This window comes from Pteronotus mesoamericanus, unplaced genomic scaffold, assembly GCF_021234165.1.
Source record: "Pteronotus mesoamericanus isolate MK-2021 breed Mesoamerican mustached bat unplaced genomic scaffold, CSHL_Meso_final scaffold_54, whole genome shotgun sequence".
In the NCBI taxonomy this organism is placed as follows: domain Eukaryota; kingdom Metazoa; phylum Chordata; class Mammalia; order Chiroptera; family Mormoopidae; genus Pteronotus; species Pteronotus mesoamericanus.
In genome coordinates, this window is record NW_026555321.1 from 5,885,138 (window position 1) to 5,907,190 (window position 22,053).

Sequence of the window (22,053 nt, forward strand, 5' to 3'; positions counted from 1 at the left end):
AAGCCAGTCAGCGCCCGCCCTGCCCTAACACCCCAGTGGCCCCGGGTGGAGTGGTCACAGGCTGGGGCCCAGCCAACACCAGACCTGGACTGAAATCCCAGCCTGGTCACTTACCTTGCGTCCACTCAGCTTTCTCGAGTCTCCAGCTGCAGTGCCCGCACGCTCAGGGTAGAGCTTCCGTCCCCCGAGGGCCCTCAAGAGAGGGGGCGGGGGGCCTGCTGGCGCGCACCACCCCGCTAGAGAACCACACCGGAGCTTGGAGAGCCTCTCCGAGCAGCCGTCTTCCTCGTGGGTGGGGAGAGAGCACCTGTGGCAGAGGCTTGCCCGAGGGAGACAGAGAGAGTGCCAGCCTCCCTGCTCCCTGCCTTCCTCTCCAACAGCCAGGCCTGCTTTGTCCACAGGTGCCAACACCTTCTGGGGCCTCTGGTTGCTGCAACGAGCCAGGGCTGCCTCTTGGTCTGTGGGGCAGACCCCAATTCCCTGTCCTCCCTCTGAACTTCCCTCCTCTCACATCTTTGCTTGGTCCTGCCTGGCTGTGACTGCTTGGCGGGTCCCCTCCGTGGGCCAGGAGCTGGGGTCGGGGTAGAGAGTTTGGGCTACACACGGGCACTGCCCCTGGGCTGAGCAGTCCCAGGGAGCGCCTGGTTTAGAGAAGACGAACATATCACCCAGTGCGGTTCTCCAGGACCCAGAAGGCTTGGCTGTTGGGATATGGCACTGGCCTCTGTGTAACTGGGTCTCCGTCTCCCCTCACGTGGCTACTTCAATGCCTAGGCAGAGGTCCTGTATCGCTTTTATGAAAAAATTGGGGTAAAATTATACATAACAGAAAACTTGCCGTGTTAACCATTTTTAGGTATACAGCGCAGTGGCATTAATGACGTTTAAATTGTTGTGTGACCTCTGCCACTGTCCACCTCCAGAATGTTTCATCTTCCCGAGTGGAAACTGTCCCCGTTAAACACGAACTCTGCCTCTGACACTGCTGGATCCCTTGCGTAAGGGATATCATACAGCATTTGTTGCTTTGTGTCTGGGTTATTTCATTTAACATAGTATCACCAAGGTTCATGCATGTGGTAGCATATGTCTTTTTTAAAAAAAGATTTCACTGATTTATTTTTAGAGAGGGGGGAAAGGGAGGGAGAACGAGAGGGAGAGAAACATCGATGTAAGAGAGAAACATGTCGGTTGCCTCATGTACATGCCTGGACTGGGGACCACAACCCAGGCGTGTGTCCTGACCAGAAATTGAACTGGTGCCCCTGTGCGCGGCAGGAAGATGCCCGACCAATGGAGCCGCGTCGATCAGGGCTTGAATCTCCTCCTTTTTTAAAGGCTGCCTGTATGCCTGTTGCTCTGAGTCCTGCTGTATGTCATGCATCAACATTACTGGCTTCCACCCTTGAAATCAGTCTGCTTTGAAAATATGCAAATCTTGAGAGGCCACTGTCTCCTGCATCCTTTTCTCACCTCACCTCACCTCACCTCCGGTGGGTGGTCCCCAGCCAGCACCTCTCCATAAGCCTCATGGGCCCCTTCACTTCACTCCTGGCTTTACAGCCTTCTTCTGGTTTAATAAGAAATCCTTCTGCCATGGGTCAAGTCAATATTTTATTTAAAAAACACAGAGACACACATGCACAACGGTCACGAAGGCAGAATCAGGAGAGGAGGCTGAGAGCTCATCTTCGGGGACAGGTGGACCACCTAGGGCTCCTACAAGCACACCTCACTGCAAGAACGAGGGCACCTCCGAGGCCAGCTTCCCGGGCTAGATAAATTAGGAAAGGGCTTTGCTTCACAGGGCAGACTTAAGGCGGCGTCACTCCCCTGCAGAACGGGAGTTGTGCAGATGTACCCAGAAACCCCTCCACCGTGGGAAGTGTGGTCACCGGTCCCTGAGGCAGTTTCAAAAGCAGGAGGGAGACACCAGATTTCCCTGGAGGCTGCTTTTCTTTCCCTGATGGGGAGGAATGTTCTCCAAGGAGGACCGCAGAGAGAGGTTCGCAGCAGCTCAGGAGCCCAGGAGGAAGGCGAAGGCCCCCCTCCATCCGTGCCTGCCAGCCCGGGCAGGACTTTGGCACAGGACACAGGTTCAGAAGTCTTCCCTCAGGTCGCTGGCCCACGGACCGTGCTGTCTGCTGGGCCGCGCGTCCTGCGGGCCGGGAGGCTGTGGTGTCCTCAGACGGCTGCATCTTGGGAAGGAAACAGCCACGTGAGGACGGCTGGCCGGGGCAGGGCCCCCCAGAAGTCGCACACCGGCAGGCCGACCCACATTCTGCCCGGGGGAGCGCCTTCCTCCACCCACACCAACTGTCGCTGGGATTATTTTATTCTTTTTTAAATACATTTCTAAAAAGGAAAAAAATAAACAGGGCAAAGGGGATTTCCATCCCTGCTCCCCCCCCCACCCCTCACCCTAGGCTTCCTCCTCAGAGGTACCTGAGCTCCAGTAACTGTTTCTTTTGGCTCCTCCTCCACAATTTTAAGTAACATATTCACACCAATTATCGACTCATCATCTTTAGATATTATCTATTAACATTTTTTTTACATTCTGTTTGTATCATTCATTTTTTTTCTTAAACAGCTTTACTGACATAGAATTTATACACCATAGAATTCGCCCATGGCTTTTCCCATATTCCCTCTAAATTGTGCAGCCATTTTAGGACATTGTCATCACTTCAAAAAGAAACCCCACACCATTAGCAGGCAACCCCCTCCCCCGTCTCCCACCTCCCTCCAGCCCTACGCAACCACTCCTCTACTTTCTGCCTCTGGGGACTTGTCTCTTCTGGACATTTCACATAAATGGAGTCCTACCCTATGTGGTCTTTTTAAAAAAAAGGTTTTATTTATTTATTGAGAGAGAAAGAGACAGAGAGAGAGAGAGAGAGAGAGGGAGAGAGAGAGAGAGAGAGAGACGGGAAGGAGGGAGAAGGAGAAGGAGAAAAACATCAACTGGTTGCCTCTCGCACGCCCCCGACTGGGGACCTGGCCCACAGCCCAGGCATGTGCCCTGACTGGGAACTGAACCAGCCACCTTTCGTTTGGCAGGCTGATGCTCAATCCACAGAGCCACACCAGCCAGGGCTGTATGTGGTCTTTTGTGACTGGCGCCCATCCTGTTACCTTGTCCCAGGGACTCCTAGAAGGAAACTGCAGCTCTGGTGGGACCACCTGTCTGCAGGGCAGCTCACACACCATAATGTATATGCTTTAACATTTTTAATGTGTTTTTCAAAAAAGAAAAAGAACAAAGAAAGGAAGTGCGAGATCAAAGAAAAAAGCGGGTTAATCAAAATAGCTGGTTCGAGCTTTCAGCAATTTTAAGGAAAAAACACGAGGTTTAGGTATGGAGATATATTTATAAGGATGTTCATTACAGTGCTTTTTAGTGGCAAAGAATTAAAATGACAACAACAAAAGATAATGCTCCCACATAGGAGACAAGGAAACTATAGCAGAGACATGCCATGGGGTCAATGCCGCACCACGGAGCCATTAAGGGCAGCGGAAGAGAGCGCCCGCGGACACGGGCACAGTGTCCGACAGATGGCAAAGCAGGAGAAGAAGATCAGGTTACAAAATAACACAGTTCTGATCGTTTTAATCAATGCAACACGTATAGAGAGAGGAAACCCTGGAAGGAAAGACACCCAGCAGGTTTTATTTCTGGAGAGTGTGAGGACCGATGGTTTTTATTAAAAACATTTTTTTCTTATTTGCATTTTCTAAGTGTTTTATATTTCATTTTTGTCATTAGGAAACAGTTAAAGGAAACTCTTCTCCACCAGAGGCTGAAACGTTAGGGCTTTTTGGGCGTGACGGGCACGAGGATAGGGACAGAGACTGGACGGGAGAACAGGGGATCCTGCGTTACGTCTCTCCTCCCAGGCTCCTGCACATCCACGGCCTCCCCTACCGCAGGCTGTTCCCTACTGTGACACCCCAGGACAGGCTGTCCTCCTGTCCCCGAGCACAGGGACCTGTCAGAGATCGTCTGTGTTCAGATGCCCACAACTCACCTGCAGACTGAGTCACACAAGAGATCTTGTAGGAGAGCCACACGCTCGCCAGGCAGAGGAAGGTGGCCAGGAAACCGAAGATCTGCACAGGAGAGAGAGGAGAAGGAGTTCCTAGGCCGAGGGCCCACCGCTCGGCAGTCTTTCTGCCTCTCGTCTCTGCGCCTGCTCCCTGTCCTGACTGTGGCCGGCTGAGAGCTTGGGGAACGACCTGACCCAAACACTCTGTTCTCTCTCAGGTGAAGAGATGAGGCCCCGGCCCCAGGTCAGGGACCCCGGCTGGGACTCATGTCAGGCCTGGAAGCCAGGCCGCCAGGTCTCCACCCCTCGGCTCTTCTCGCTCTGGGCAACTTCCGTGCCCACGTTCAGGCTTACGTTTCAGCTGAGCTGGGGCCAGCCACTGCACTTTACTTATCCTGGGCTAATGAAAAAGAAGAAGATAGAATTGTAAATTTTAATGTGGGTTTTAAAATTTTAGTGTCCATGTGGATTTAATTGGTGCGGTAGCATTGTTTGCATTTCATTCATAATGCTTTGTCTGGCTTTATAGCTGTGTAAGAGCCAGGAGTGGAGGAGGTCTTGCCATCTAGCCTTGTGCTTGCACATAGTTCAATAATATTAGATTAAATAAGTTCAGGCAGTGCTCCTTTCCTTTCTGGAAGTCCCCCCAGTGCACAAGTGTGGGGACTTCGCCCAACCTCCTCATCTGAGGATGGGAAACAGGGCGCCTAAAGCAGAACAGGCCCTCGTATGAGGCTTGCCAAACGGGCAAACGGGAAGCAGGCACACGCTCTGGTGTGTTGCCTGGAGCTTCAAAGTCTGGACTCATTTTCCTCACTAGTGAACAAATCTGGCAGCTGTAGCCAAAACTTACTGAGTGCTTGCTATGTACCCAGCAGTCTTCTGAGCCCTCAGCTGTCACCTTCTTTAATCCTCACAGCTCTGCCAGGCAGACCCTGGTGTTACCCTCCCAGCCCCTCATTTTACAACGGAGGAAATGGAGGGACAGGAGGTCAGTGACTTTGCCCAGGGCCAGAGAGACAGCAAGGGCCAGCCCTGGGACGGGAGCCCAGGGAGTCTGGCTCCAGAGTCCACACTCTATTCTACTTGTTGCCTGGGTGTTCTGAGACTTGCAAAAAGCCTCAGGGTCACTGTGTTGCCACTTAAGTGTCCCGCCAGAACCGCTGCCAGACCACCGCCCACGTCCAGGTGGAATGGCCCAGGATGAAGGGCACAGTTTTTAAGGCTCAGTTTTCCTTTCGAGCCTGCCTGCTGGTCTGTGTAAGTGGCTGCCCCCACAGGCCCACACTAACTCCCCTTCCCTTAGGTCTGTTTCCTTGGCTCCTTTTGTACTGATTGTCTGCACTGCATAATTAGCCTATTAAAGCCTGTTCAGGCCTCTCATTGTCTGTTCTGCACAATTAGCACATTATATACCATCCTGGCCTCCAACTGTCTGCACTGCATAATTGAACAGTTTATTCTATTGCTATATAATGCTATTCTGGACGACAACGCCTTGTTTGCTAATTGTTGCACGTGCCTTAGCCTTGACTCTGAGCTGGATCACCTCTCATAAGCAAGGACCCTGTCTTTTTATTTCTTCTGGCTCCCCCATGGAACTCGATGGTGTGTGGTAAATGGGGTTTATTGGGGTTCCAGGGCTAACACCATTATCTGCAACCTGAATCATAAAACCCAGCAGGAGCCTCCCGATGTGGTCCTGACACACAACGGGCACGCATGTTCTGCCTCCCCCACCAGCCTGTCTGCAGCCGGGCGGGTGGTAACCTGTAGCTGGTAACTGCACCTCTCCTTGGAGACTGAAGGAAGTGGGGATTTGCAAAGGGTGCGAAGAGGTAGATGGAAGGGCGGGCTGTGGGAGGCACTTGAGGGGCATTAAGAGGAGTGGCCTTCTGCCCCACACCACCGTTAGAGGGCAGACTCACCCCTCCGGGGAATTCCAGGCACAACCCCACTCGCAGCTGAAAGTCTGGAGAATTCGTAAATGAAAGAGCGACTGTCACACAGACAGCTTTTCTTAAAACACACTTAAAAATCTTGCCTGCTCCTTAATGAGGCAAATCAGAACTGGCCCTCAAGCTGCCAAACTGTAAACAATTTGCTAAATCGGAAATCAGATGACAGGCATCTACAAATCTTTTAAAAACAACGATGTACTCATATGTATATATGTGTTTGTATATGCATGATAAACATGAATAGCTCCCACAGCACTGTGGTTTTGCACATTTCTATGCTACTTCTATTTAGGCTATCTGATGGGTCAATTTTCACCTTTGAAAGGTATAGGAGGGTTACTTCCTGGCCCTGAATACTGCTAAAAATGAGGTTCGGCAAAGCTAGGACTGATGGCCGATATCATTAACTAACACCCAGTACTGTTCCCCTGAGCCCAAAGGAGGCTCCAGAATCTTTCTCTGTATAAAGATTTAAGGGTTGAGGCAGCCACAAGCAAACGGCCACAATGGGCATGTGATTTAACACCTACTTGCCACCTGACTAGCTGCTGCTGCAAGAGAGGCCTGGGCCGCTGGGGTTATTTGTTTGCCAACGGCCCTGATGATTCACCTCCTGAGGACCTCCGCTGGGGACCCAAGTTTAAGGCTCTGTGGAGACTGAGCTGGCTGGATCAAGGTGGGTACTGATTCTACGAAAGAAAGGCCCCAGAAAACAATCCCTTCGCCATCCCCGTCAGGAAGAAAATGAGCACTCAGAACAGGAAGTCACTGTCGAAGGCTCCCCGAGAAGGTCCTCACCGCTGCGGCTACCAGCTCGCTCTGGTTGTAACTCTTGGAGGCTGCCACGATGGAGGCGATGAGGAGGAGCAGGGTACCAATTAAATAATGCAGAAGTTCCTGGGGGCAGAAACAAAGCAAGGCAGTGGGTGGGGAGGTCCGTTCCTGGTTCTGAGAGGCAACCAGGCATCAGGAGAGAGGAACAGAAGGGGAGCGGGGGTAACACCCCGACAGGAGCAGCGGCTTACAGGCAATGAATGCGTAAGGCTGGCCAGGATGAGGCCAAGGCCAAGCAAGAGAGAAAAGATGCCAGGGAGAAAGGAGACAAAAAGACGGGGCGCGTCTCGTGTGAGAAGAGATATCCAGGGAGGGCTGCTGCTCTCCTGAGATCCGTGTGTAGACGCCACCTTGACCTCTGGCCAAAGCTACTCAAAAGCAAACAAGCTTCTCCCAACTCCCCTGGCTGGAAAGTTTAAATAAAGCTCCAGTCCTTGGAAGCAAAGCCTCAAGAGATGGGTGCCTTTTGCTTCTGCTTCAGAGAATGGTTTGGGCTCACATTGTGTTGGCTTTGGTGGCTGACCGGAGCATCTGCCTGCCCTGGAAACAGTTTTTTAAGGTGTGGACTTGAGAGGTGCTTGGCCCGCCAGACTGGGAGTCAGAGCCTGGAGTACAGTCAGCAGCCCTTCTGCACGTGCTTGGGTGTGTGGAGTCGGCTTTCTACCCTGGGAGGGTGCCTCAGGCCGAGCTCGGCTGCTAAGTCTACTGGCAGGACGGAGTCTGCCTTTGCTCCTCTCCTTGGTCCACGGGACCATCCGTTTCCACCCCATTCACTCTCCAGGATTAGGATGTCATTCGGCAACATGGCAATACTTGCACCTCATCCTTCTTCCTCCCCAGGAAATACCAGATCAGAGCAGAAGTGGGGTTTAGGGCCATGCATAGTATTCACTCTAAATCCAGAGGATCCATTTTCGGTCTTCAATGAGAGTTCAGAAATCACTCCTTCATGAACTTCTGCCCATCAGGGCAAGTGGCTATTGACTTTGGGAAAGCATTCCACCTTCAAGCTGCAGTTCCTGTCAGAGCTGTGCAAAATGAAAGACCCTGGTTTCTCCCTTAGCCACTAGAAAAGGATGTCGCAAGGTAGACGATAGGAATTTTGAGCGAGTGCAGACTGGTAACTGGAAGTTCTGTACCTGTAAGATTCTCACACACACACAAAGAGGACTATGACCTGGGGTGGAGAAAATGGCTTGAGAGCTTCCTGAATGGAAGGCGCCTAAATTGTACTCAGCTAAAAAAATGTGTGGCTGAATTTATCCTTCCAACATTTACTCCCCCTTCAGCCTGCCCTCATTCTTGTCCCCCAGCTTTTATCCTGGCATTTGCTTCTTCATTATCAGCATCAAGGGAAGCCCAAAGGAGCTTGTTCTCAAAAAAGGCAAAAAGGTGTCAACACTATGAAAGGGGCCTTACAACTTAGGAACACAAAAAAAATCACTCTTACAATAACATAGTGGGTAATAAAGTTAAATGTGAATGATTACACAATTCAGTCAAGAAGCAGAGGTTGTCAGACTAGGTTTTTAAAAAAGATCCAACTATATGTTTTCTATAGAAGACACACATTATATTCAAACATACAAGTGGACAGAAAGTAGAAGGAGGAAAAAGATGCCATTCAAATAGCAACCAAAAGAAAGGTAGGATGGCTATAGTTGTACCAGACAAAGTAGATTTTAAAACAAAAAGTATTACCAGAGGTAAAAAGGGACATTTTATAAAGATGAAAATGTCAATACATCAGAAAACTATAACAATTATAAACATATATGCACCTAATAACAGAGCAACAAAATGTATGAAGCAAACATTCAAAGAAATGAAGGGAGGAATAGATAATTTAAAAATAACAGTTGGAGGCTTCAATACCCCACTTTCAATAATGTTTAGAACAACTAGGGAGAAGACTAACAAGGAAACAGAAGACCCAAACAATACTACAAAACAACTAGACGTAATAGACATCTATGAAATATTCTATCCAAACAAAGGGAGAATATACATTCTTCTCCAATGCACATAAAACATTCTCCAGCATAGACCATATGCCAAACCATAAACCAAACCTCAATAAATGCAGAAGGATTGAAATAATTTGAAGTATGTTCTCCAACTACAACGGAATAAAAGTAGAAATCAACAGCAGATAGAAATATGTGAAACTCACAAATTTGTAGAAATTAAGCAACACATTAATTAAGCAACTAATTAATGAGTCAAAGAAGAAATCACAAAGGATATTAGAAAAACTTGGAGATGGATGAAAATGAACACACAATATACCAAAATTATGGGAATCAACTAAAGCAGTGCTCAGAGAGATATTTATAGCTGTAAATGAACATATTAAAAAAAGAAGAAAGGTTTCAAATTAATAACCTAACCTTTACCTTAAGACACTGTAAAAGAAGAGCAAACTAATCCTAAAGCAAGAAGAAGGAAATAAAGATTGGAGCAGCAATTAATGATATAGAGAACAGAAAAACAATAGAGAAAATAAATGAAACCAACAGCCGGTTCTTTGAAAAGATCAACAGAAGGCAAACCTTTAGCTAGACTGATCAGGAAAAAATAAAAAAATTAAAAAGAGAGAAAATATTCAGATGAACAATATTGGAAATGACAGAGGGGACATCACTCGTCATCTTACAGAAATAAAAAGGATTTTAAAGGAATAAATCAACAAGTGCATGCCCAAACTAGGTAACTTACATAAAATGAACATACTCCAAGAAAGACATACTACTGAACATGACTCAATCAGAAACAATCTAAATAAATCTACAGGGTCTAGCAGAAGTAACGCCTGCTTGAGTGTGGTTGGTAGGGTAATAACCTGGGTGTAATAATTTATAGTTTTAATTTGAACATTTCACCTAAAATGTCACGTGGTGTGCGTGAGTGTGATAGTGTTATGTTACAGAATTACACGCTTATGGTTTTATAATAAAAGATTTTGTAATTAAAAAAAGGGTGTTATTTGTGTCTGACCCGGTATAGCAAGTAGAATTTGAATTAATAATGGAAAAATCAGCCACAAGAAAAGCTCAAGTCCACATGGCTTACCAATTCTTCACAAACTCTTCTAAAAATTAGAAGATGAGGGACTACTTCCCAAATTATTCTATAAGGTTGCATTACCCTGATAACAAAATGAGACACAGATGTCACAAGAGAACAATCTCTCTTATGAATGCAAATGCAAAAATCCTGAACAAAACACTAGCAAACCAAATCCAACTACATATAAATTGAATTTTACACTATTGTCAAACAGAATTTATCTCAGGAATGAAAGGTTGGTTCCCCATAATATCAATGCAAGAGAATATAAATGGGGGAAAATTTATATGATTATCTCATTAGACAAAGAAAAAGCATTTGACAAAATCTAACATCCTTTCATGATAAAAACACTTAGGAAAGTAGGACTAGGATGTAATTTCTTCATTCTGATAAACAACATCTACAAAAACCTACAGCTAACACCATATTTCATAATGAAAGATGGGCTACTTTTCTCCTAAAATCAGAAAAAAATGATAATGATGTCTGCTCTTGCCACTTTGATTCAACATTCAACTAATTTCTTGCAATAAGGCAAGAAAATAAAATAAAAGGCACCCAGATTGGAAGGGAATATAAAAATATCTCTGTTCACAAGTGGCATGATCTTGCATATAGCAAATCTCAAGGAATCCACTAACAATCTATTAGATTTAAGAAATGAGTTCAGCAAGGATGAGGACACCAGATCAACATAGAAAAATTAACTGTATTTCTATCCATTTGCAATAAACAATCCAAAAAAGAAATTAAGAAAATAATTACATTGGAAATATCAAAAAATAAGGTACTTATACTTGAAAGCTATAAAACATTGTTAAAAAAATAGTAAAAAGTCTAAATAAATTGAAAACCTCCCATTCTCATGAATCACAAGATTTATTATTGTTAAGGGGGCAATACTCTCCCAATTGATTCACTGCAATTCCTATTAGAACTTCAGCTGACTTCTTTGTAGAAACTGAAAAGTTGATCCTAAAATTTATGTAAAATTGCAAAAATCCAATACAATCTGGATAAAGAAGAACAAACAAGAGTCACACTTCTGAATTTCAAAATTTACTACATTTTACAGTAATCTAGATAGTATAGTAAGATCAATGCAATAGAATTGAGTCCAGAAATAAATCCATGTGTTTATGGCCAACTACTTTTCAACAAGGGCACCAAGACAATTCAATGGGGGAAGAATAGTATTCCCAACAGATGATGATGGGACAACTGGACATTCACCTGCCAAAAATGAAGTTGAATCCTACCTCACACTACATGCAAAGATTGACTCAAAATAGACCAAATGTCTAAATGTAAGAGCTAAAGCTATGAAACTTTAGAATAAAACTTAGAGGTAAGTCATCACAGTCCCAAATTTGGCAATGGCTTTTAGATATACCAAAACCACAAGCAACAACAACAAAAAAAAAGGTAATATAGATTTCATTTAAATTTAAAACTTGTGCTTTAATAAACGCTATCAAGAAAGTGAAAAACAACCAGCAGAATGGGAGAAAATATCAGCAAATCATAGTTCTGATAAGGGACTTTTAAGTAGACTGTACAAAAAATGCTTACCACTCAATAACAAAAAGACAATCTAATCAAAGTATAGGCAAAGGATCTGACAGACATTTCTCCAAGGAAAATATACAAATGGGCAAAAAACACATGAAAAGCTGATTGATGTTATTAGTCACCAGAGAAAAATACAAATCAAAACCATAAGATACCACTTCACACTCACTAGAATGACTATAACCTGAAAGTCGGAAAGTAACAAGTGTTGGCAAGGATGTGGAAAAATTGGAACCCGAGTATACTGCTTATGGGAATGTAAATGGATGGGCCACTTTGGAAAACAGTCTGGCAGTTCCTGGAAAACATAGTCACCATGTGACCCAGCAATTCCACTCTTAGGTATATTCCTAAGCGAAATGAAATCATGTCTATACAAAAGATTTGCACATGAATGTTCATAGCAGCATTATTCGTAATAGCCAAAAGGAGGAAAGAACCCAAATGTCCATAAATGGTGAATAAAGACAGAAAATGTGGTACATACATCCATTCAATGGAATGTTACTTGGCTGTGAAAAGGACTGAAGTATTGACATACACTACAACAAAGATAAACTGTGAAAACACTCTGCTAAGTGAAAGAAGCCAGTCACAGAAGACCGCATATATGATTTCATTTACACAAAATGTCTAGAATAGGAAAATTTATAGAGACAGAAAGTAGATGAGTGGTTGGTCAGGGCTGAAGGGGATGAGGGATAGAAGGTGATGGCTAAAGGGCATGGAGTTTCTTTCTGAGGTGATGAAATGTGCCAAAATTGACTGTGCTGATGGAGGCACAGTTCCGGGAATATACTAAAATCCAATGGATTATACACTCTCAATGGGCAATTGTACAGCATGTGACTGATTTAGCCATAAATCCATTTTAAAAAATAATAAAGTGGGAAGAAAAAACCCTGGCAACTTTGAAATCTTTCCTTAGACTCTGCCAGTCCATTTTAGCTGACACATCTTATCATTCAATACTCACAATGGTAAAAATACTCATCACCTTCATCACCTTCATCCTTCCATGTTCCTCCGCCCAAAACACACACACACACACACACACACACACACACACACACACACACAGGCCACTATCTGTCACTTGAGAATGTAAACACCAAGGTGAGAGGCAGAGCTCTCTTGTAGCGGGAAGGTGAGCTTTAGAAAGCAGTGGGACATCAGGCAGAGATGCCCACCAGACAGTGGGAAATTCAGGGCTGAAGCAGCTGAACGGCACAGGAGGTGGAGTGGGTAGACCAGAAGGATGCCATGGGGTCTCAGTGCCCCAGCCAACACCCTGACTTCTGTGTGGACAGGGCCAGGCCACTCCCTTACCGAGAGGGGCCAGCTGATACAGGTGAGCACGCGGTAGAGGCGGAAGAGGTGGACCAGGTAAAAGGCGAGGATCATTATCAAGTTGCAAATGGTGACCACTTCAAAGTATCTGAAGGCACTGTAGCTGGTCCATGGGGAGCTGCTCACGCAGATGAAGGCAATCAGCAGAGTGACCTGAGACACAAATGCAGACAGATCAGAGAAATGCACCCCCAGGGAGCAAATGGTAACAGAACAACAGAAACACAAACTGCAACAGAAACTGGAGCAACTGCTACAATCCAGGTTATTTCCTCACAAATTGGCTAGAAGAATACAATTTCCTGTAGTACAAGCTTTTAAAATATATGCTGGTTGTGAATGTTAAGAACGGCCACGAGTCACTTTGTCCTGAAAATAAACAAGCAGAACCATTCTATTTATTTTTTGGACTCCACAGAGCAAAGATACACTCACTGTGATACTGCACCTTGGGTTTGCATATTAGGTTGAATGGTAGGAAGTTGCTGATATTTGACTCTTTTAGATTCACGAAGATGGCGACTCATAAGTTATGCCCTGCCAGCTGGCAGACAATGCTACCCTTCATTAATGTCTGATGTACATGATCTCATGGAGGTCTCACAGGACTCTACCAGGTAGATGAAATCACCCCCATGTTCATATGAGGATACTGAGGCACATAGGTTCAAGAATTAGCTCAGGGCTACCCAGCTTGTAAGCAGCAGAGGTGGGATTTGAACCTAAGTCTGTCTGACTCCAGGGACCATGTTCCTTTGTGTCGGATGCAGTTTTCCCTTCTAAAAATGGAAGCCCTCATCATGAACAAGCTGAGGAAGGGGGATGCGTTATCAAATGTGTAGGGACCCTGGTTTATAAGGTGGTGCTTGGTCATCACTGGGCATGTGGTAGGTAAGAACTCACTTGCTAAGTCTATTATTGCATGAAGGAATGAATGAACAAATGAATGAGAAGAATTTATAAATTAATGACCTCTTAATGAATCAACAGGTCAGGTAAATGATTAGCAATATATGAATACTATGGAAGAGCAGAATGGGAGAGGGTAGAGAAGATTCTGAATTTTTGTGAAGGTCACTCAGAGAGAGAAACTCCTGTTCACTTATAGGTGTTAAAGGTATGCAAAAATCTTAGGACCTATTTTAAAAGCACAATTAATTTAGGATGAAAATTAATTTTTAAATTATATTTTATTGATTATGCTATTTACAGTTGTCCTGATTTTTCCCCCTTTGCTCCCCTGCACCCAGCACCCCCTATTCCCTCAGGCAATCCCCCCACCATTGTTCATGCCCATGGGTCATGTGTATACGTTCTTAGGACAAATATTATTTTATGCTGTCTCTTTCCTATGGAACGATGATTCTCAATATGGGTGTGTGTGTGAGATTTTGTGTCTTTTGGCAACGTCTGGAGACATTTGGGTTCTCACAGTGTGGTGGGGGTGGGGTGCTTATTGGTATACAGTTGGAGAGGCTGTGGGTGCTGCTAAACACTCCACAGAGGATGGTCCCTGTAGAAAGAACTATCTGGTCTCTTATGCGGCCCAAAGGGTTGCGCTGCTGTGGAGAAAGCCTGCTGTAGAAAATGAGCCTGTGATGAGAAGGAAACCACAAAATGGATCTAAGGCTGGTTAAAGTAGTCAGCACCAAAAAAGGTTCTGTCTTCTGAAGCCCCTCATTTCTAGCATACTGCCAAGCTCCTCGGCAATACGTACAACAGCTAGAAATTAATTTTCTCTCGGCTTGAAGCTTAAAGCAGATATGAAGCACGCTCTGCTTCACAGACCAAAGCGGCAGATTGTGGCTGTGACAAGAAGGGACCCTCAACATCGGCGTATTTCCCTTTGCTAATGAGCAACACATTTTCATTTTCTCGGTTCCTCTCCAGCCAGTCAGCTGTGGTGATTGAATGACTCATGCCTTGAGGTTGTCCTAAAGCCGAGGGGAGGCTTTGCCCTGGTCCGGTCCGGAGTGCGCGTGCTGGCCGTCAGCCCCACTTCCAGCCTCGCCTGCCTGGGAACTCTATGGGTCTCTCAGCCCTGCGCTGACCCTCATACGCGGGGGCACATTTATTCAAGGCCTGCCTTAACGTGCACATAATCCAGGACCAGCTGGTGTGACTCCTGCGTGAAGAAGCAATGCTGCACCTAATTTAATGCAAAAATTAGAATAATTTTCACAACCCTTCATCTGTGACAAAGTAGCTCTGACTCCTGGTGACACAGAGATGTGGGAGTTTCCCAGTGACCCACAGGGGCCCAGGCAGGTCTCCCCCTCTGGGCTCCCAGGTTGAGTACTATGCAGCAGGAAGTACCTTACTGCTCTACCACAAGCCCTCTCAGATCTCTCTGGGAAACTCGTTTGTGAAATGAGACTTCTAGAATTCTGTCCATCTGGCCCGAGTCCACCTACCATATTCCTTTAGGAAAGCCCAACTTTGGAAAATCGCAATTTAGACAGCAGAGGGTACATACTTATGCATACTGTTGAAAGCTTCCTTTCGCCCAAGGATTCCAAGGATTCTTGCATTCCTAGTTTAGATAGACAGCATCTTAGCTAGTGCACTCGAAAAAAACATAGATTTGATTGACACCAAACTTTTCAGGAACAAACTAAGGCCAGTAGGTGACCTCTGCCAATGCTGGAGACCCCTGAATCATTCAGATCCATGTGTGGGGGCCTCCAGAAAGTTGAAGCAGAAGAAGGAATAAGACAGGGGTGGAGAAAAAGGACCTAAGGTGTCGGTCTGCCACCCCCACCTGGCCCTCGCAGGACCTCTCTAGTTGCCTGTTAGGAAAGCAGATCCACGAACATCCTGACTTCAGATGGCCCAGTGGCGGTTCTGGCCTCAGGACTGAGTGAAGCAGGCTGCGGGCTCTGAGAAGACGGAGGTGGTTCTATTTAGAGTAACTGAAGTGTGACACTGTCCAAAGGAGTGACTTGATTCTCAGGGGTGCCTGCTAGCTCCTCTCCTCAGGGTTTGTTCTTCTACATGGAGGTGCCATGAGTGTTGAAAATAAAAGATCGCACATAAATGTCCATTAAGAGTCATGTTGCAGCCCTGGCTGGTGTGGCTCAGTGGATTGAGTGCTGCAAACCAAAGGGTCACTGGTTTGATTCCCAGTCAGGGCACAAACCTGGGCTGCAGGCGAGGTCCCCAGTAGGGGGTGCGTGAGAGGCAACCACACATTGATGCCCTCCCCCTTTTTCTCCTTCCCCCTCTGTTGAAAAATAAATAAATAAAAATTAAAAAAAAAAGGTCAAGTTGCAAGAACCCTCAGCTCAAAGCAAGGGTCTCACAGACCAGTCCAAGGGACGATTAAATATCACTAGAATCACCTCAAATTTGAAACCCCCTTTGCTCCAAATGGTGTCCCTTCTGACTCCACACTGTCAGAATTCTTACCAGAAAGAAGAGGCGATTTTTGTGAAAGTAGCAGTGGGTTTCAATTTCAGAGGAGATGAAGCAAGCTGGCGTTACCTGAGGGAAGCTATTGTCCCCTAAGAACTTTGGAACTAAAATGTGCTGGTCCTAACGCCACAGCCAGACCCCAGACAGCTTGGTCAGGTTCTCAGCTGGGGGGTATCGTTTGTTAGGACCACCCCAAAATGTCCTACAATGCCATATGGATTACTTTGCATTAAGGTTACCTGATAAGCAGCCAGTGCCAGAAGGCCACCTCGACCCTCCCTTGCCTCCTTGCATGCAGGAAATAAGTCTCCTATGTGACAAGTGTCCTCCTGCTCCAGGAGGGCTGAGAGACAACCTTATACTAAAGCTAAGAGACCCTGAGTCAAGGAGTTTATATATGGACATGTTAGTACAAAAAGGCGACTAGTTCGATCATTGAGCCTCATTTTATGAACTGAGCATCATGTTGTGATTCTCCTGTGCACATGTATTAAATATTTTCCTCCTGTTAATGTAATCTTGGTCCATTTTACTATTTTATTACTAGTCGAGCCACAAGAACTAAATAAGGGTAAAGGGGGGCGTTTCTCCCCTTGCCCAACATCCTCGAGGAAGAAATGGAATTGTGAAGTCTAGACGGACAGCCTCTGGGGAAGGCTCCGGAGGCCGTGTTCAGGAGACGCCTCCCTCCGAGCTGGGCAGCAGAGGCCTGTGGTGGGGCGGGGGCCTGTCGCTTGCTGTCGGCAGCCCGCGCCCTCAGCAGGCCTGACCCGGCTCGCTCCTGCCAAGTCTGGTCCGCGGAGCCTGACTGCGTCTGGCTGAAGATGGCAGCAGACACCTTTTGTTTTAAGAGCCCCGGGCTGGATGGATGCTGGCTAACTCCACCCTCTCTCAAGGGTTTTGATTCTGACCTTGGAATAAGGTTTCCATGAGAGAGACAGGCAGGAGGAGGGCAGGTAAGTGATGAAAGGCAACATCAAAAAGTCTCAGGCCCAGCTCTAAGAGGTTTTTCTGGAAAAGCGCAGGAGATGAAAGCCAGGCTTGTTCAAAAAGTCAGAGATGTGAACGACGACTTAGTGGTTGGAAATTGCACGGAGACATAAGAAGGCCCACAAATGCCTTTGCCTGACAGGAAGGCTGGAAGAGGAATCTGGAATGTTCGCAGCTTTGGCTGAACTCTGCCCTGGGTGGGTGTAGGCAAATTTAGCCCTGCCCCCCTGTCAAAGCCCCCACTAGTCACCACCAGGAAACAGCCCTGCTGCAATCTCATTAACACCCACGGGGAGCGAGAACCCTCACCTGGCTTACTTCCTCTGCACCCCGGCCCCCCCAACATCAGACTTCTGCTACAAGCTTCTTGCCACTCTCTTGCCCCCAGCACACAGATTTGTTCGGTATTCAAAAGAAAACACGAGGGAGGGGGAATAATCTAGAAAACATTATGTCAGGGGTCCTCGGGTGCAGGCCTGGAGCGGCCGGGTAAGGCACTGGTTTCTAAATCTAACCATGCCTCAAAGTCACCTGTGGTAAACTATTACACCAGCGCCTGCGCTTGTCCGTGCTGGGAATAGCTCTGAGAGGCCAAGTAAGAAGCTGTGAACAGTGGTTGCTTCTAGGGAGGAAATGAATTATTTAGTAATTTAAAAATTTCGTATAAAGATCACATGTCAGGTTATAAAATAACAACTTTTCTTATGACATGTCTTGGAGGTCTTTAATGGCATCTATACAGGCCTACCCTTCTCTTTTAATTGGCTGCAGCTTTATCTGACCCCGTGTTTCTCAGCCTGAGTGCTACTGCCATTTGTTGTGGGCGGCTGTCCTGGAGGATGTTCAGCAGACAGTAGTGACAACCAAAAATGTCTCCGGACATTGTCAAAGGTCCTGGGACAGTGTAGGGGTAGGGGGGCAGGGCGGCGTGCGGGGGGGGGTTGGGTGGGGCAGGGGGTGTGCAAAACTGCCTCTGGTTGAGAATCACTACTGTAACAGCCTTTTATGAACGGGAGTCTATCACATCTCTAGCTTCTTACAGACGATTTTGCAAAAGTATCCTTGGATATACTTTTTTGTATATATATGAACGTTTCTGGAGGATTCTTGGAAGTAAAATTACTGGATGAAGGCATATTTACATTTAAGATTTTGATGTTTGCTGCCAAAATGCTATCCCCAAAAGACATGAGTTTCCCTGAATAGGAAATTTTGGCAACACAGATTATTATAGTGTTTAAAAAGAATGGAAATAACCCCTTATTCAATCTTAATTTCCCTAATTACTAGTTGGTTGAATATCTTTTTTTATGTTTACTGGTCCTTGCCTGTTCGTATTATTGGACTATTTTACTATTGCGTGTATTTTTATTATGGATTGAAGAACTCTTTATATTCTGAATATTAACCCATTACATGTTATACATAATAAAGTAATTCTCTCAATCCCTCATTTGCCTTTATTTTCAGTCTTTGATTTTACCAAAGTTTAACTTTTTTATGCCGTTAAATCTATGTCTTACTTTTTATAGCCTCTGGGTTTCATGTCTTATTCTCCACTCCAAGATTATAGAATATCCTACATTAAAAAGAAGTGTTTATTTCCTTTTGTACATATAAAACTTTTACCTCTTTCATTTTAAATCCTCACATGAGGATATACTTACTGACTTTAGAGAGAGAAAGGGAGAAAGAGACATAGATCAGTTTCCTCCTGATACTGCCCTCACTGGGGACTGAACCTGCAACCTTTTAGTGTTTGGGACAATGTTCCAACCAACTGAGCCATCCAGCCCAGGCAAAACTTTCACCCCTCTAAGCATGTGGGATTTATTTTGTAGGTGGCAAGAGCTAGTACACATGATAGGGTTCTGACTTAACTGAAGTCAATTGATTGTACCAACAGTATTCATTGAATAGCACAGCCTCTCCCCACTGGTTTGAAAGGTAGACTTTTACACCACCTTCTACCTGCTCACTTCCAATCCACTGTCCACAGGGCAATCATCAGGTTTAAAACTCCTTAAAGCCTTAAAACTTAAAAGCCTTCAATAGTTTCCCATACTCTTGAATAAGGTAAAAATCATTTAATGAGGCCCAAAGGGGCTGCAGGTTCTGTTTCAGCTGCCTCTGCCTCTGCCTCTCTGGGTACACTCTGCCCTTCCCGAGGGTCCCCCGTATTCTCCCTTATACTGTCTAGGGTGGTGCTTAGCTATGTGTTGGTTAAACATCTCTGTTTGTTGGTTAACTTGTTTACTACCCTTCTCCCCAACTCAAATGCAAGCCCTGCAAGCATAGCAACCCTGTGGGTTTCACTCTTACTGTGCTCTCTGCAGCCTGCCCTGCACATAGTAGGTACTCGGTTCAACATTGGGTGAATGAATCATTCTGGGGGTTATCTTGCCATCCTCGGCCACAGCTCCATGACAGTCTAATACATTAAAAAAACAAAACGAAACCCAAAAACCCCACATCTTCTCCGTTACTGGTCTAAAGTCCTCTGAGGATCATGCTTAATGGGAACATCACTTGGGAATCTAGTACAACGCCCAGCATGCAGAAGAATGATTTTGGAAGCTACCCTGGGAACCCCTTCCAAAGTCGGCCAAACGCCTGTCTGACATTCAGACTCTCCAGAGAATGCGGGTGTGGGTGTAACGTAAGAAGGGCTTCTAAATTCTTAGTTCATGATGGAGCCAGAATGCTCTCTGCTTATCACTCAGGCCACTTGTCCCCAATTCATTTTTCGCAACAGACGCAGCCTGGATGGGCTACCTGTGCAAAATCCTGGCACTCACGTCACTATTGCTCTTCACTGGCAAAGGTCTCAGATCACTGTTTAGGAGGACTGGGTTGGAGAGCACATCCTCTCCAAGACTACCTTCATGCCAGCTTGGTGGTTTGGTGCTTATATTGAACAAAACTGAAATCACAAACTTTTGTCTGCAACAGGGAATGGTATCTCGGTCTTGTGTGTCTTTCAGTGTCTGACTCGGCCGCCGGGGCTGCGCAGTGGCTGACTGCGCGGCAAGAACACGAGAGCAGCAGCCTCAGCCTCTCACACCTGCCATTCTTGGAGGAGGACACACTTATCTGTGAATGTCCGGAAGTGAGAAGACAGACTGCAGGCGGCAGCCTCCCCGAGGGAACCCTGGAGGACAGAGAGGACCAAGGGCACTGAGACCATGTGGAGACACCACAGGGAATGTGAGGGTGGGATCCCAAAGAGAAGAGGCCATCAGCAACGTGCATGAACGTTCACTGCGCATCAGGCTCTGAGTGCGTTACGTGTACTTGCCCGTTTTACCCTCACAGGAACCTACAATGTAGGTGTTGTTATTCTCACTTCACAAAAAGGGAGCCGAAAGACAGAGACATGAGTGATCTATACCCATGATGCAACCGGGGGGTCTGGAGCCGAGGGGGGACCTAGCCAGGCGGCCTGCCGCAGGGCAGCCTCTCATTGCTGTGGCCATGAGGGCCCTCACCATGCAGCCGTGTCTCCAAAGGGCACCTCGGTCTCAACACTGGTTACTGGATACGTGTCAGCAAAAGTGAAAGGGACGGAGAGGAATGAGAGGGCCAGGTGTCCTGAGGCCAGTGCCAGGGAAACCCCCGAGGATATAGGGAGCCCTAGCCAAGGTAGGGCCGGAGGTGTGCGAGCTCAGGGAGTGAATGGGAGCCACGAGGGATGAGGAGTCAAGAGCATCAGCAGGAACAACCCCCTACTGAACACTACTAGATGGGAGGCTGCGTGACACCAGCCCATTTCTTCCTCACAGCAGCCCCACCCTGGCCAGGGAACACCGTGCCCAATTCTCAGATCTGATGAAGGACCGGGGCGGGGGTGGGGGGGGGGTCGCTTGTCCAAGGAAGGTCACACAGACGGTAGGTGGCGGAACAAAGATGCAAATCCAGGTCTATCTGACTCCCATGACTCAGTGAGGAGTGTGTCGCACACACACACACACACACAGAGTTGTATACCCTGCTTATAAAACTATAAATATTGTATCATTTGTAGATGCCACACATTCAATTATTCTGCCTCAGAGAGAGCCCTTATCATTGTCTGGCAAGCTGTCTATTTTCCCTGTTATTTTCAATAGTCTGTTACCCCTTGAGTGGAAGGGCCATGATGATGGGGACTCCTCTCTGTTTTGCTCACTGTTGTCTCCCCAGTGCTTTGAGGGTACAGGGGTTCTCCAGAGATATTTGTTGAATAAACAAAGGCACAAACGAAGGACTGCAATTCTCTGTCCGTTTCCTGAGGGCTGCCTTCCTGCTCGCTCCTGCCTTGTGTGTGTGTAGGGGAGAGACAGGTGAGCAGAGGAAGGTAAAGCCGTCATCCTGCACGGGCCCGACCTGTAAAGTGCAGGATGAGAGCAGTGGGCCCACAGGCAGGGACTGCGGCTCCTTCCCGGCTGTATCCCGGGAGCCCAGCACAGAGCAGGCCTTCCACATACGCAGACCTGAATTTGTGGTTGCACTTGATTCTCAAAGTGTAAAAATGGCCCGCAGGCTGAGTGCAGCGTCTGTTCTGTAGTCACTTCCCCTCGGGCTCTCTGGGGTTTAGGGGAGGCAGCACCGAACACTGGGGTTCCCTTTTAGGCACAAGCAGGCATGGCCAGGACAAGCCAATGGAATGCCCAGCAGTTCCGACGCCTGCTGAGATACTTATGGGTGAGATAAAGCACAGCACAGGATTTGCCTCACAATCATGGGAGCAAATGGGCACAAAGAACCTTTTGGGGGTGATGGAAACGTCCTAAAATTGGATTATGGTGACGGCTGCACAACTCTGTCAG

The 22,053-nt window shown here is 46.6% G+C and overlaps 1 protein-coding gene across 1 annotated transcript in view; it reads right to left on the minus strand.

The window, feature by feature from the left end:
- Positions 1-1,605: 1,605 nt before the first annotated feature.
- CMTM7 (CKLF like MARVEL transmembrane domain containing 7) overlaps positions 1,606-22,053 on the minus strand; it is a 46,829-nt gene continuing 26,381 nt past the window's right edge. The window contains exons 2-5 of the mRNA XM_054595764.1: positions 12,821-12,994; positions 6,812-6,910; positions 4,035-4,116; positions 1,606-2,198 (exon numbers count right to left, since the gene is read on the minus strand). Of these exons, the coding sequence (XP_054451739.1) occupies positions 2,185-2,198; positions 4,035-4,116; positions 6,812-6,910; positions 12,821-12,994 (369 nt within the window). The 3' untranslated portion in view covers positions 1,606-2,184. The remainder of the gene's footprint in view (positions 2,199-4,034; positions 4,117-6,811; positions 6,911-12,820; positions 12,995-22,053) is intronic.